The 16,960-nt window shown below is 44.6% G+C and overlaps 1 protein-coding gene across 4 annotated transcripts in view; it reads right to left on the bottom strand.

Moving 5' to 3' along the window:
- Positions 1 to 207: 207 nt before the first annotated feature.
- LOC144110454 (polyadenylate-binding protein-interacting protein 1-like) overlaps positions 208 to 16,960 on the bottom strand; it is a 29,392-nt gene continuing 12,639 nt past the window's right edge. For 3 of the 4 annotated variants that reach the window (XM_077643355.1, XM_077643352.1, XM_077643353.1), the window contains exons 7-10: positions 16,194 to 16,312; positions 15,090 to 15,192; positions 1,480 to 1,589; positions 208 to 709 (exon numbers count right to left, since the gene is read on the bottom strand). In XM_077643355.1, the coding sequence (XP_077499481.1) occupies positions 616 to 709; positions 1,480 to 1,589; positions 15,090 to 15,192; positions 16,194 to 16,312 (426 nt within the window). In that variant the 3' untranslated portion in view covers positions 208 to 615. Of the gene's footprint in view, positions 710 to 1,479; positions 1,590 to 6,487; positions 6,580 to 15,089; positions 15,193 to 16,193; positions 16,313 to 16,960 lie in introns of those variants that run through there. The other variant, XM_077643356.1, reaches the window with a different exon arrangement.

Below are 16,960 nucleotides of genomic sequence, written 5' to 3'. Positions count from 1 at the left end.
AAACTTGCTTAAAGTGTTCATTCTCACATGCACAGTCCCATCACTCAAACTATGGTTGAAGGAGACAAGGAGTGTGCCATGCATTGATCAAACATTTTTTGGAACAACCCAATAAGCGATGGAACTCCCCTGGACGTCCATGGGAGTTTTAATGTTCATTGGAAATGTTCTCGATGCAAAACATGCAAACACAAGTAACCACAGGCATACTGCAAAATGACTTGTGTTTATTAATCAATGGAGAGTCCTCATCCAAAAATCAGCACTTTGTGCATCAAGAATGTACAAGGTTGCCGTTGCATTTCATTCAAATGGCCTGAACTGTGTCATGACACCAGTGACGTGGCCCATGGTGACATAAAGAGAGGAAAAGTAAGGTGAACAGAAATAAAATAAACTTGAGGTAACTGGAAGAGGCCAAACCCGGCCTACTTACAAAAAAAGGTAAAGCACAAAGTGGCACAACACTGTCCCCCCCCCCGCCCCGATTCACACAAACATAAGGAGAAAAAAAAAGCACTTAAGAAAACACTGGGCACTGTCCTGCACTTCCCCATCTTCGCACTTCTCGGCCAACCCCCTCTGGTCCCCTCCCTTGCCGAGATGGAGAGAGCTTCACTGTCCCGACTGCTTGAGGAATTCTTCGTAGGCTGCCGCAATTTCATCGTCCATGTCGTCATTACAGCAGTTGTTGGTGTAACCGCTTCCACTGCAAAGGAGCATTTAACAAAAAAATTAAGAGAATTCTAGTACATAAGTTTTACTGCACTAATCAGCTGCTCCCTTCCAGTGGATCTTGTATAGCAACTATAGGTGTTTCACAAAGGCTGTTTGTGAATAATGCATATCTAACTTCCTTATAGCATTAATTCTCATTTGACCAATCTCATTGTGTGAAAGCAAAAAAAAAAAAGATGCAATAAAAAAATTTTTCTTTTTCATATTGCCAGTTCTGGATTGGCTTCAAATCAACAGTGAAGTGCTCGAGGCACACTTGTGATTTATGCTTTGAGTTTTTAAAAATTTTGCTTCATATCAGGCCATAAAAATGCACCTAGAACGATAAAAAGAAGGTCCTCTAAAATTGTTAATAACTACTGGCATAACAGAAACTGCTGTCAAAAATTGTTTTCTTAAATGTGTACAGCAATCTGTCAGTGATATGTTCCCTAAAGGCAGCTTGTTTCCTATGTTTCTGCCTAAACACCAATCATATATCTATGCGAATAACTGACCTACAAGAAAACAATAGTTCTGAATACATACATGTGCTTTAAAAAGGTCTGGACTGTCAGTTGTGTTAAATCTATGGCTATCCATGACTATTGCCCTGTCAACGTCAACGTGAGGGCAGTACATAAACTTGTTGCTTAAAATATTAATTTAAAAACAGGCTACGAAGAGAGTACAGCTCAGTTACACTCCAGCAGTTAAGGCACGCTCCGTCAAGACACAATGATGGGTGAAGTTGACACTTACTCGGACATTTCGAGGTTCCCCATCTGTTCTGTGAGGAGGAGCTCCTGGATAAACCTCTCCTCTTCACTGGAGACTGGCACACCGTCAGGACCACAAGTAATGGGAAGGCTCTGCACAGCAACCGATGAAGGCAACCAATATAAGTCACTATACTTGTCTGAATCACCCAAACCAGCACAAATGCAGTTATATGTTGGTATAACTAAGTTGTAATGAGCATTTTTTCACACGCACACACACACAAAAAAAAAAGGACCAGTACAGTACTGCCATCTGCTCTCAAATGGGTGACACGCCGACTACAAGAAGGAATACCAGAAAGGTAGCAGATGTTATGCCTTCCTAGTGACAGCACACATGGCAGTTTGCTCATCAATTTGCAGTTGACAAGTCTGGAACTGCCATGGACTCAAGTTTATTTAGAATAAAATGTACAAGCAAATCAACAAAATGGGTGCTACATGCAGAGGCCAACCCAAATTTGTAAAATAACATATTAACAAAACCATTATATAGAGAAAGCCTTTTCTTATGCAATGCTAAGCCATTACACAAAATGTTCACACACTGTCAAAAATGTTTCAGTTGATTTTTGTGGTAGACTGCCCTGAGGAAGAGAAGATGAAGCTTAGTAAACTGAAACTGGTTGTTACAGCAAAAAAGTTCGGAATCATAAATGAGAATGAGATATATCACTATGAGGAAAAAAGCAAAGCCTTCAAGATCACATGAAGATAACTCCCCAATAACTATTGAGTATGTGGTAGTGAGACAATTTGCCAAAGTTAAAGGAATGCTTGAAGAACATATGCAGACTGCGGGTCTGTTTAACTGTATAGTGCACCCTACTACAGTATTTACTCAAATGTAACGAGAGTTTCTTTCCAGATTTTTTTCGTTTAAAGTCTACCCTCGTGTTATACTCGAATACCGCACTTCGATTGGCCTAAAGCAGTGCCGCGGTGCAGCCATTTCAAAGCAATTAGCTTGGTTTCGGTATCCACAGTTTTGCGATCTTATGCTGGTAACATGGGCATCACAGAAGCCAAATCCTCATCCATCTAAAGTCAAAGCGTTGTTCTCTAATTTGTTTTTTTGTGTGTTCATTGCGACCTCATGCTCAACGCGTCGTGTTCTTCTGGTGTTGCTCGCGGTGTATTGATTCAGTGTACACGATGGCAACGCGTCGTGCTCACTACGACGCATGTTTTAAGAGAAAAGCGATCCTGTTAGCTGAAGAGGCTGGGAATTCAGCAGCACCTCGAAGACTTGACCTCAATGAGCCAACCATCCACGAATGGCGCCTGCAGCGGGAGGGGCTTTTTAAAAGTGAGCCTAACCGCAAAGGATTTCGTGGGCCTTGCCACGGCCATCACGTCGAGCTGGAGAAAAAAGTGGCGGACTTTATTATCGAGCAGCGCAACCGTCTCATGGGGGTCAGTGTCTAGCTGATTCGTTGGAAAGTTAGAGACGTTGCTCGGGAGATGGGAAGTTCAGAGCATCTCGTGGGTGGCCCAAACGTTCATGAAGAGGAATGGATTCTCTTTACGGCGAACAACATCGATACGGCAAAAGTTACAGGGAGACTTCGATAGCGAAAAGGAGGACTCCGCTTCCGAGAACTCAGCCTCCGAAAGCGAGGAATATGGTTTGGTTTATAGGGGTTTAACGTCCCAAAGCAACTAAGGCTATGAGAGACGCCGTAGTGAAGGGCTCCGGAAATTTCGACCACCTGGGGTTCTTTAACGTGCACTGACATCGCACAGTACACGGGCCTCTAGAATTTCGCCTCCATCGAAATTAGACCGCCGCGGCCGGGATCGAACCCGCGTCTTTCGGGCCGGCAGCCGAGCGCCATAACCACTCAGCCACCGCGGCAGCCCCCAATCAAAAGCATAGATACATGAGGAGACATGCCTGCTATAATCCACAGATCGAATACTAGCTGAAAAAACATGTTGGCCACGATGCCTATTAAAGGTACTTTGTTTTGCGTCCTTAAGCCTCACGTTACATTCGTGGTTTTATTTTTTCCCGCTGGCAGCATGTAAAGTCACCCCTTGCGTTACATTAGAGTAAATGCGGTAATTTTACAGTGCACCAGATTTGTAGCAGCATGTCTAAAAGAAATTGCCTACAGAAAACCTAATGCCGCAAAACTGTTGTGGACTTGGGTTGATGGCACCATGTAAAACTGCTGGGCCATATTCCCAAGAATGATGCCACAGCGATAGAAATTTGGCAGCTACGTTTGTCTGAGCTCGTTTACATTTGAGGGCTTCAATAATAAACTTCCAAATAATAATCGTCATAAGCCTGACAATGCACACTGCGGGGCAAAGGCTTCTGCCATATCTCTCTCTCTATATATATACATATATATATCCACATTCCCCACTCTGCCTCACAAAGATTGGAAGCAGTCCTCAACGCAAAGGCTTATGCCATGGCTCTTGTATCTAGGGCAATGGCCTCCACTTCTTTACACAAGTTTGGCACATTGGTTAAATTGACAATAATACAAACTGAAGTTGGCCTGTATAAACAGTTTGCTGCATTCTGTCGACAGAGACACCAGTCAGTGCCACCAGATGTTTTCACAAGCAAACTGCGATGGTGTCGAGATACTGCCATTCACATCCAAATGGAGATTGTGGAGTCCATTTCGGTTTTGACACCACGAGCATGAATAAACAGAGGAGCAAGAAAAAAAAAAGAAAGTTCCATTCAACATGCAGTTTTCTCCTCAATGTGAGCACCTTTTACTTCTGGACAAACAACAAACTCAGAAAAAAAGCCATAAGACTGATTTTTACTGAGCAGGAAAATTGGATGGGGTTATATTCAGTGTCCTTTTAAAGCAGATTCCTGAGCTGTATAGCTAGCTATATTCTTGCTCCACTGCTGCAGTGAATGTGCAGCGTTACCATTTCCAGTACGTTTCTTGGGGCCAGTTATCCATTTTTGTGTTTCCATAATGCAGCTAGTTCGCTTGCAAATTATTGCAACCACAAACACGTAATTCTAGCATTCTTTGGACTGGTAGTACGGAAAGCTGAGCAAGTTGGTTACTGTTATCCATGGTAAAACAGCACGGAAAAAACACAAGGACGGAACAAACACGACGACACGAGCGCTGTGTCGTCGTGTTTGTTCCGTCCTTGTGTTTTTTCCGCGCTGTTTTACTTTGGACTGGTCATGACAATGCATGTAACTTAGAAGCCCTTCAAGTGAAGGTTAGAAGAGCCAAGGGATGGATCGCCTGAATGCTTGTCTTTGCGTCCGCTGAAGAGTTTGCTGAATGTTTTTTATTGTTATGATCTAAAATGGCAAGGTTTAATGCTCCTGCGGCAGTGCAGGTCGCCGTGTTGTGTACATGCATGCAGACACTGCTCTAAACCCTCACATGCACGTTGTACGCATTTGTTTTCAACCTGTTAGCGGTGCTTAGGAAACCTGAAATATTTTTTACAGGTTTGTTAAACACAGAAAGGCGACAAAAATAGCCACACAAATATATACTGTCATGGTAGCAGTACCATGCATAAAGAAGTCTTCACGAGCTGGCGTGCGTTCCAACAGATTCTGCGATATTATTGTTAAAACGCGTGCATGGAAACGCGTTAATACTACACGAAGTTCACAATTATGCCAGCCTCACATATAAAATTGTGGTATGCTCTACGCTCGATATGCGGACATGAAAATGCTCGAGGTTTCATTGGTGGAAAGTAACCAGCTTCACTCTTGAGCGCTGGCCTGTGGAGTCACTTTTAGTGACTGTCTCGCATGGACCGCGAGGAAGTGACAACCACCCAGCACACCAGCCGTAACGCAAATGCTTCATTCCGAATATGGTCCACGAAAACCGTACTACTCGGACGGAAGTTCAACAGTAGCACCAAGACGTCATGTAAAACACGGACTGACGGTAAGCGCTGTCCGCTCGCGCGACTGTGCACGGCATAATCTGCAGTAGCGGTATGAGGAGCGTAAGTCAACTTTATTTTCTATTTTTATTCCTAATTCGTCCTCGATGCTCCTCTACTAATGGCCGCACGCCTTAATTTACAAGCAACCGGGCCTCTCTACACATGCAGATGCAACTGCACAGCATCTGAAAGCACTAAGTGACAGTTTCGGTGGCGGAACAGCTTACTCATACTACCAACGCAGATTTTAAAAGATCGAAAACTTTCTTCCTATTATGGCTATCTAGCACTGGTGAACGTGTTTGCTGTGTTCACCTGTTCGGAAAGGGTGCATGCCGAATGGGTGCGACAGGGACAGTACGTCCTTGTGCAGTTCGGTTCCGTGATGATCGCAAACGATCGTATCCCGCACCTTTAACTCTCTCTCGCAATTCTTGCAATCCACAACGCTGTACTTATTTCTTCGGCCTTTCCACATATTCACAGAAAAAAAAACATTCGGCAGCCACCCGCGATATTTCCACTGCTGCATCGAGGTGTACATGGGGGCGACTTACGAGGCACATAATCGCATCGCGTTCCTAGCGCACCTGTGGCGCCATCTCGTCTCAAACGGAAGAACCGCGTGCAGTAAACGGTCTATAGTTGCATGGAGCGCACCCCAAGGTGGCATATGGCTGTAAATAAATCCCTTCAGCCGAAAACAACTACGTGAATGCATTTTCCGCGCTCCATAACAAGCTCTTTTTTTTGGATGATCCAAATTTCAGATCATTTGAACATTTTTTGCGACTGCTTGAGGTTTATATCGTTGAGATTCTAATGTAAATTAGCTGAAAAACAGAGCAGAGCATTAGGCTAAAGAACACGAAAGACAAGGAAGTACACATGCATGCACTTCATGAAAAGGACAAAAAGAGAAAGACTGGCACAAAGACAAAAACGGGTAAGAGACTCAACTTTGAAAGGAAGGAATTTTATTTGTTTCGGTGGTGCTCTCCCCGATGCCAGGGTTGCAAGGAGAGGTAGAAACAAGCAGGAAGGAAGAAGGCAACAGTGTGCAAGGAGAATGGCAGGAAGGCAAAAAAAAAAGAAAACCCCCAAGAGGCAGAAACAAGCAGGGGGGGGGAGGAGCTGCAGTTTCACAGCTCTTATCTCAGGCAAAATTCTGCAAAGAAGTGAGAAGAGAGAGAGCATGCACAAACGGTGTAAAGCAGCAGTGCAATTTAACATTCAGTACCTGGGGTGAGATAGACAGGCGTGCTGGCCACACTACCACCATGACAAAATGTGCCAATTTTTTTATGGCAGACATGCCAGTGAACCAAAGCTCTTTGGATGCGCCAAATAAATCATTTTCGTGCTAGTTAAATCACTCTGGGGTTCTTTTTTTCTTACTAGTGTCATCTCCCCGTCAACAATGCATCTCCAGCTCGCTCTTTAATAACCTTCTCATAGAGACGGTATTGTGAAGTGTGAGAGTTCTGCGGTAGTAGTTGGCGTGCATTACGTTCTGTAAGGTCTGGGTTCCTTCAGATTCCAGGAACTTTTGTTGGATTCTGTTGGCTTCCAGCACTTCCCTCACACTTCCACTGATTTACATTCTGCTTCAGTTCAATGCAGCATGCTCTGCTTTCTTCTGGCGCGATGTGGCCACGCGGCACGAGTAACCCTTTTTACAATTTACAAGCACCAATTTGCAACCTCAGGTTTCTTACACAGAGATGAGGCCAAACAACCTGTGTATTGTTCTTAACAAGTACCAATTTCTAACAACGCCTAAATTAATTATTTGCACTTGCAAGCCTGTACCTCAGTGATTTTTTCCAACGTGACCTTGTAAATGGCAGCATTTCTGCAAAAAACTGTGGATGATCACTAGAAATGTCCTGCAAATGATAATGCTTATTGCAATGCTAAGTGCAACGGAGCTTTTCATAAAGGCACAGCATTCAGGCACTTGAGCTTGATCATGCTTAATGTTTGGATCCTGTAGTTATGAAAAAGGAAAGGCAAAGTAGCCCTTTGGCACTTCACAATGGTCACATGTAGGGTTTAGATGATGAGGAAATTATGAAAACAGGAAAGGCACAGCAGGAGTCAGGCTCTAGAGCTGGGTTTTAATAAACCCCCTGTGGTTTATAAAACGTGGTGGCTCAGTGGTTAGGGCGCTCGACCACTGATCCTGAGTTCGAACCCGACCGCGGCGGCTGCGTTTTTATGGAGGCAAAACACCAAGGTGCCCCTCAAGGTGCAATGTCAGTGCATGTTAAAGATCCCCAGGTGGTCGAAATTATTCTGGAGCCCTCCACTGCGGCACCTTTCTTCCTTTCTTCTTTCACTCCCTACTTTATCCGTTCATATACTGTGCCATTTCCTTCCCCCCAAAACTAACTATTATTATTATTCCTTTTTCATAACTACACGATCCAAACATTAAGCATGATCAAGCTCAAGTGCGTGAATGCTGTGCCTTTCCTTATTCATATCTTCATCACCTAAACACTATGACCCAGGTTAAGAGCCTGACTCCTACTGTGCTTTTCACGTTTTCATAATTTCCTCATCATATAAGCCCTATGGGTGACCAATCTGAAGTGCCCAAGTGCTACTGTGCCGTTCCTTTTTCATAACTGCATCATGTAAACACTAAGTGCAATCAATCCAAGTGCCCAGCTGCTACTGTGCTTTTCCTCTCTTTTTTCCTCTATGGATAACCTTGCCACTGCCTTTTCCAGATACTATGCTGCTTTAACAGCTATCACCATAAAAACAGCCTCTGAGAGGTAAAGAAAAAAGGCGTGTATTATATTATGCAAGGGGATGAGCAAATGAGTAAGCGCAAAAAAAAAAGCCAAACATGTAGCAATTTGTTAGCAGCTTGTAGTATTCCATTGCAGGTCTCTCGAGTCAACACTCCTGTCTACCCCACTCTGCCATCCAGGAGAAAAAGCAACAGACAGCAAGACATGGCAAAGAAAGCATAAAACGAATACAAAGAATAAACATCCACTGAGGCTTTGAAAATGCAGCGCTCGACTTTCCTGCTGAACTGTGACAAACCAAACTAACAACGATGGTCGGAGAGCAGTCTGCCTGCAAATGCTGACTGAAGTTTAGCAAGATCAGCATTGATAACTTTTTTAATGCTTCTCTTTGCTGTCCAACCAGATCAAACGCTAATTATTAAAGCACTACATTAAAAGTGAACCTTAATAACCAGGGCTGCATTTTCAAAGCTTGCTGCCTTTTTGTTTCTCACATGCAACAGGAAAAAAAAAGGGAACTCGGAACTAATGTGACTAAAGGGAACTTGTCAGGAAACTTCAGTCTGAGAGCAATGTGATCATAAAAGTAAAGAAAAAGGTCTGTTCCTAGGTGCAAATAATACCTAAGAGAGTTGAAAAGCACAACAAAAGAAACGTGGCTTTTCATAAATGTTGGTGGAATACCTCTATCAAGTGAAGATAATTCCTACAAGGGAAACAGCCTTTAGTCAACTTCGTTAGCTCAACAACAGGAAATGTTATACAGTGGAATTCACTCGGCGATTGTTAGCCATGGAGCCAGGGGTCCTTGTCAAGCCTCGAGAAATGCCTCCTCAATTTTGATGCCTGTCACTTAACAATGGGATCCAGTTGAACGCCTCTGTTCGCTTATTTGCTCCTAAGTGCAGCCACTCATAGGGAGCAGTGGCAACATAAACCACCGGCATGCCTGGGATTTCATCGTGGTGATGCAACGATAATGGCAGTGCCCAAGCACCAAAACAAATTTTGCACTCATTCATAAAACTGTTCTAATAAACTCGATTTTGTTAGCAGTGCTCAAATATGGTATAGTATTTGTTCAAAAACCCCTAATAGCCCCTTCTGACAAGGATATTGCCTATTTACTCGAATGTAACGCGAGTTTTTTCAAGGATTTTTTCTCCTTAAAGTCTACCCTTGCGTTTTAATCAAATACCGCACTCCGATTGGCCCAAAGCAGTGCCGCGGTGCAGCCATTTCAAAGCAATCGGCCTGGTTTTGGTGTCCGCAGTTTTGCTATCTTATGCTGGAAACATGGGTACCAAGGAAGCCAAATCCTCATCCATCCAGTCAAAGCGTTGTTCTCTGTCATTTTTTTGTGTTCGTTGCGACCTCGCGCTCAATGCATCGTCGCGTCGTGTTCTTGTGGCGTCGCTCGCGGTGTATTGATGAAGTGCACACGAAGCAACGTGTCGTGCTCAGTATAACGCATGCTTTAAGAGAAAAGCAATCCTGCTAGCTAAAGAGGTCGGGAATTCTGGGGCAGCTCGAAGACTTGACCTAAACGAGTCAACCATCCGCAGATGGCGACTGCAGCAGGAGGGGCTTTTTAAATGTGAGCCCGACCACAAAGGATTTCGTGGGCCTCGCCATGGCCATCACGTCGAGCTGGAAAAAAAGTGGCAGACTTTGTAATTGAGCAGTGCAAAGGTCTCATGGGGGTCAGTGTCGAGCTGATCCGTTGGAAATCTAGAGAAGTTGCTCGGGAAATGGGAAGTTAAGAGCATCTCATGGGTGGGCCCAAACGTTCATGAAGAGGAATCGATTCTCTCTGTGGCGAACAACATCGAGGCGGCAGAAGTTACAGGGAGACTTCGATAGCGAAAAGCAGGACTCCGTTTCTGAGAACTCAGCCTCCGAAAGCGAGGAAGATGAGTAAACATGTTGGCCACGATGCCTATTAAAGGTACCTTGTTTTGCGTCCTTAAGCCTCGTGTTACATTCGTGGTTTTATTTCTTCCCGCTGGGAAGCATGTAAAGTCACCCCTCGCATTACATTCGCAGTCGCGTTACATTCAAGTAATGATAAGGTAATAGTGGAGGGGCTGTCCAAAACTGAGACCTAGGTACATCAAAACTGATATGCCAAGAATGCGAGTTTTGAGTGAATGATGATGAATTTTTATGGCGCAAGGGATGGAAACTGTGGCCGAAGAGTGCCATAGCACAAAAATTTTTCTTCTACTATAGGTGGGGTCCAGGACCATTTCGCAGGCATTTCACCCTAAAGAAGCCGAGCACCAGGCAGGGAAAAGCTTGTACCCACTGAATGACCGGTGGGTACCCGGCAGCACTGGGGATCGAACCCTGCAACTTACAAATGCGAGGCAGATGATCAAGCAACCAGGCCACTGCTGCAGTCAAGAATGTGAGTTTTGATATTCCTCAAAACTGACATGACAAATTTTTAGCAGCCTATTTAGCTGCGCTGCCAATGTTATGCATGGATATTAGTCTCACAGCCACGATCTTACTAGGTCAGCGCATTTATGTGATCTCGCGGAGTCGCTAAATGTTCAGAAGCTACAACATAAAGTGAGCGTGCAAAAAAAAAAAAAGCTGGTTTAAATCAGTAATTACGTGCCATGAACTGCTGTGGGTATATCATTCTCTTGCATCTGTGGCCTCATTAAAGATTTACTTGGCTTAGTGGCTCCCATCAAATGTATAAGCGTGAAAAAGGAAAACAAAAAGGCATGGGTGCTGCTTGTGAAGAGTTCATATACAGTGGAACCTCGACGATAATAATTGCATGAGGCTGCAAAAAATATATGTATCATCCAAAATGAACAAAATCCAAATGCAGAAGCAAGGGAAATGCATTCACGCAGGCATGTTTTCAGCCAACAGGATTTATTTACTGCAGCGCGCCATGACTCGCTGCTCACGGTGCATACTGCACGACTAGCGGTTGAATTTTGGCAAGGTGTGGGCACTGCTTAGTTCTTGAGGATGCAGTCACGGCTTGCACGGTCTCATCTGTAGCGGTGCATTTGAAGCACCCAAAACTCTGCACACTGTACACAATGCACTCTGGATCATGAACTTTACAAGTTCGTATCATCTCAAAATTCGCATCAACCGTGACTGTGTTGTCGACATTCTACTGTTGGCAACTCTTTCAAGCATGGTGGTCCACTTTACTATTTTTTTTTCTTCCATAATTCCATGGCAGCATTACAGAATAGATGCCTGCGCCCATGCTCAGTGAGACTTGCTGCACCTCAAGCAAATGACAGCCCTTCCTCAGCTATGCTCAGTCACACCTCAAATAAGCTTTACTTTTTTTCTCAGCCCCAACAACAACCATGGAGGCATCACCAGAACAAAGTTGAAAGGACACTGAGCCTAGCTGCAAGGATTGTGCACTACAGACTGTCTTGACATCACTAGATTGGTTCGGTTTATGGGGGTTCAACGTCCCAAAGCGAATCAGGCTATGAGTGAAGGGCTCTGAAAATTTCGACCACCTGGGGCTCTTTAACTTGCACTGACATCGCATAGGGCCTCCGGATTTCACCTCCATTGAAATACGATTGGTGCAGCCGAGATTGAACCCACATCTTTCGTGTCAGCAGCCGAGCGCCAAAACAACTGAGCCACCGCAGTAGCTTGACGTCATTTGAGACTACTTGCAGAGATAGCTGAGGTTTTACTTTGACCTGTGAAGACAGTCGAGCTGTCCCTTGTGGTACCTGTACAATAGAATCAATGATCACGGTTGATATGAATTCATCAAACTCCCTGGCCGAAATGCACTGCGTACAGTGCATAGAATTTCTGGTGTTCCGAACACTCTACCATGCCACTACGAATCATACGAACGTGACAGCAGTGACTGCACACTCGAGCACTAAACGCTGCCTGCACATTGTCGACGTGCGGTATGTGCGGCTGTAGATAAATCCTGACAGCCGGAAACAGATCTGAGTGAACGCATTTGCTATGTTTCTAGATATGAATCTTGTTCGTTTTGGATGATACGAATACTTTTTACGTACCGTGAGATTCACATCATCAAGATTCTAAGGTACTTCATTTTTTGGCCCTTTCCTGGCTCGTAACAGCTCTGCTTTCAGTGAAAGTACCCTCTATGCGATCAGAACATGGTGATTAATCGATACAGGTCAACCTCAACCTGTTCTCAGTGTCCTTTGACTGTTTAAATGCATTTAGGTACTTTTTAGTAATGGTAGTTTCCTTAGTACTACAGTTGAGCCCCGCTACAACGAACGTCACTTCAATGAAACTTTTGCTTCAACAAAATATTTCCAATTCCCCGTCAGCTCGCCATAGAAAGTAATGGAACAAATTTCTCATCACATCGAACCAATTTTGGGGCACGTTTCTGCTTCAGCGAAATATCGCTGCCCATCTGTGTACTGCCGGAGGTCCACGCTGCTTTGTTTGACTAAACTTTTGCTGGAACCAATTGATCCACTCATTCAAACGCGCATGAAGACCGCCATTGCTTGGTGGCGATGACAATCGGGCTGGCTGACTTGCGACAAGGCGCAGGTGTAAGCTCCCATTTTCTTCCAAGCCAGAGCCACAACTAATACGTCGACAAAGGACGCAGCAGCCTGGCAACAGCAGCAGCGTGTTTGCCCTAGTTTTTTCACTCGTGCTTGTGCGCTGCAATCGACACGAGCATGGCGACTTTGTCTAGGAAGCGGAAGTTCCTTTCTCTTGAAGAGAAGGCACGAATTATCAGCGCGGCATCCAACGGCAGGAAAGAGGGAGATGCTGCAGCAGACTTCGGCACCTCACAGAGCACGCTGTCAACGATCCTGATGATGTTTTGGGAATATGTTGTCCAACCTGACAGTGTTTTTGGGTTGTTTTCGCCACAATGAAATTTCCGCTTCAACGAAACTTTTCGCGCACCCCCTGAATTTCGTTGCAACGGGGTCCGACTGTACAAACCTTGTCATAGTGAACACATAAAAAATCTTAATAGTCAGGCAAAGTGCGCAATGTGGATGGAAAAAAAAAAACATTAAAGCTGGCTATGAACACAGAAAGAAGGTGGCGCGAGTTGCTGAGAAAGGAAAGCCTGTAAAAGTGCAGTGAGAGCTAGAGGAAAAAAGGGGCAAACATTCACAACACGGAAATGCAGAGCAGGGAAGTGGCGGCAAGAAGCGAAGGCGCAGTGGCACTGAGTGAGCGGTGTTGCTGTGCTTGACAATGTCAAGCGCAATTCTTAAATATTGCTTCTTAAACGAATGCTGGGAATGATGACACTATTTTCATGCAAAGCTATGGCTTTCAGATGAAATTAGGCTTGCGTTTTATTCGTGGCCACACTGTATTCGTGCAAATGCGGTACTACTACAAGACGTAAATGAAATCGAAAACGCGTTAACATAAAAATGTGATAACTGAAAATAAATATTTCCCAAAGGAATGATGAGAGCAGGATGGAAGGTATTTCTGAGTGTTTCTTTCATAAACCAACACTTTGTGTTCCGTAAGTAGCCATTTAATTGCCAGAGAGCATTCTCAGATCCACGCCATCACCAACAACTGATATAGTAAAGACATTATTATAGAAAACATTTTTGCTGGTCCGAGTTGCTTTATCATAGAGGGGTTCTAGTGTACATCCATTCTAGGGCCAACCACTTTCAATATATAAAGTGAAAAGTACATGTGATTATTAAAACTGTTTGGGAAGAGTTCGCTATAGCCAATAGCCAGTATGGACACCTATATAGCGAGTAAAGACACCTAAATTTTGGGTGCGTGTTTTGAAGTTTGTAATGATGTGCAGGGCATTATTATAAATGGATTACCACCTGGTATTCTTCTAGGACCGCTAAATAATTTATAATCGCATTCCTTTCTCATGCTGTTTCGGTTTCAACAGCCTATTGTACTCTTTGACGTCACAGCCATTGTTCGGCTGTTGAAACCGAAACAGCACGACAGAAAAATTTCGATTATAAATTATTCAGCGTTCGTAGGCGAATATCACATGGTGATTCATGCGTAGTAGTGTCTTCCACATCATTATACAGAAGAAAACATGCCACCAAAATTAGGTGTCTATACTCCTTTAATATCCGTGTTCGTTATATCGAGGTTGAATAACTCTTTGCACCCTTCTTTCAATTAAATTCGGCATTCTTGTCAAAAAAAAAAAAAGGTTGGTGCTTTGGCCCACAGTCTGGTCCACAGGGTTCATACCAAAGGGGTGACTCTCTATATAACGCGGCACACTGCTGCTCCAGTGAAGACATTACGATAACTTCAAACAGAAGCAAACTGAAATGGACACCCAATTCCCTAAAATACATAACATAAGTCGAGCGCAACAACCTTCAAGCTCCTGCCATGCTGTTGTGCTACCTTAGATGGCAAAAAGTTTGAGTGAGCACAGCCTCCCAATTTCGACTGCCCTCTCCTCTCAACTGCCCTTTCCTGCCCTCTCCCACTTACGATCCTTTGTGCCAGTTCAGCCTGTGCAGTGACAAACCATCAGGAAAAGGTGAACAAAATTTTGTTCTCTTATTCTTTGCAAAGTAGCACCTAATGGGGAACATCCGGTGGCCATGCAAGCGCCCGGAACTATGATGTAAATGACTGCTCCATATAACTGGTGCCACACAGTGGCAAGTAAACAAACCGACGCACCCATGGGACTCCCATCGCAAGCAAAGCAAGAGGCATCGAAATTTTAGGAGGCATTAGAATGATATCAACAGGCACACCAAATCACCCATGCTTCAGAAAGCGATTAAAATAAAGGGATTAGGACAGCCAGAGATAAAAAAGGGCAGAACAAGAGAAAAGGCAGGGCCTTTCACGCCTCGCGAGTCTATGAGCCAGTGGCAATCAAAATGAAGATGTCATAAAGCCGACTCACGTCATCTGCCTGGCCAGAAGATGGGGAGCTCGAAGATGACGAGGTGCGGCCCCAGTTCCTCTCACGAAGCTCGAGGACATTCCTGACCATCAGCGCCGCAGTCCTGCAGGCCCCATCCACAGAGCAAGAGACCAAGAGCACTTATTCTGATGCAGTAACAGCAGAGTCACCAAGAGTGCAAAAGGTGTCCACAGCAAAGAAGGTGAATAAATCAAAGAGCTCAGTGGCCATTAGAGTATGTGGAAAAGTGTGCGGCCTAATTCGTGCTAGGCCTTTATTTATCAAATGTGATCACAGACCACATTCAGTCGATATTTGATTTCAAGCACTACAACTAATGACCTCAGTAAAAACAGAAGAAGAAGAAGAAAAACAAATAAGAGCAGAATCTCAATCATACCCAGCACCGCCACCAAATAATACGTGACGTCAAAGGTATTCTGCAAGGACAAGGGCCGGTGGCCTCAGAGAGCCAAACCATTCACAAAATATCACAAGCGCGCACCACAACGTCACCGTTCTAAAACCATTTCGTCATCCTCTAAACATGTGTAGCAATATGACTCTCATCAGGTCACAAAAAAATGTTCGTATCATCTGAAATTTGTATCATACAACGAACAAAATTTATATGCAGAATTTACGCGGTTCTGTTCAGCTGACGGAGTTTACTTATGGCCGTGTGCCAGCACAGACTCACTACACCGGTGCTGCGCTGGTCGCGCGCTGCCGCTCAGTACTCACGGCGAGCACAACGTGACTGGCGAATGCAGCGTCGACGATGTACTGACAGCAAGTACTTGGTACTTGAGGTTGAGGCTGCGACTCGTGCGTTCATATCATCCGAAATGGGAGTGGTTTTTTGCCCACTGAACACAATGCAATCTGGCCAGGGCATTTTACAAATTCGTACCACCAACTTGCAATTCGTGTTAACCGGGATCATATCATTGAGATTCTACTGTATGCTCAAGAAATGAGCCACACTGCATTTTTGAATCTAGCTTTCGGCCAGTTTTCAGAGCAGCCTCTTCCAAAATTTTTTTCAACAAGCCACATGCGAGCCTTTGTACGAGTCCACTGTGATGGCAGCCCAACACTTACGGGTCAATGTCCTTCTTCTGAGAGATCTCGCAGAGTTTCTCAAACACGCTGTCGAGGGCACAAGAGTTGGCTCCGGGCGACCCCACCTTCTCGTAGTCCTCCAGGCAGGCGCCAGTAAGCTGGTCATAAGAACAAAAAGGAGGCAAAAAAAAATAATGATAATCAGGAATGTATGCAGTCACAGATCTCATGCCACATCATCATCATCAGCCTGGCTACGTCCACATCGCAGGACCAAAGGCTACTTCCATATCCCTCCAATTAACCTTGTCCTGTGCCAGCTGCCTCGACTCGTGACACAATTGCGTGCGGAAGCTGAGAGTGCAGTGCGCTCAGTGCTAGATGACGAAGTTGCCACTCTGTGCGAAGAACTCGCCAATGTACCAAACGCTGCGCCAACAGACGTTGCCTTCAAGGATTCTTTTGACGGTTGACGACGATGTAGCTGTGACATTGAGCCTGTTGGACTAGGGGAAAATGTTTCCGTGTGACGACGATGTAGCTGTGACATTGAGCCTGTTGGACTAGGGGAAAATGTTTCCGGTGTACTGGTGTCTGGTGCCACCGAGGAAACTGAGAGGCCGCCCCCGGATGATGATCCCGATGCTTCACGAAATCCTTTCTACTACCAATGTGCTACGACGATACTGCTCTGAAATACAAGGGGAGCATACTCTTTGATGAATTAAATGCAGTGTTAAGGCAAAAATCACTGCCTGCTGCAAATAGGTGTAAATTTCTTACCAATAAATTACGTGGAAGAGATA

The sequence above is a fragment of the Amblyomma americanum genome, chromosome 11, assembly GCF_052857255.1.
Source record: "Amblyomma americanum isolate KBUSLIRL-KWMA chromosome 11, ASM5285725v1, whole genome shotgun sequence".
In the NCBI taxonomy this organism is placed as follows: domain Eukaryota; kingdom Metazoa; phylum Arthropoda; class Arachnida; order Ixodida; family Ixodidae; genus Amblyomma; species Amblyomma americanum.
This window is presented reverse-complemented; position numbering and strand designations above follow the sequence as displayed.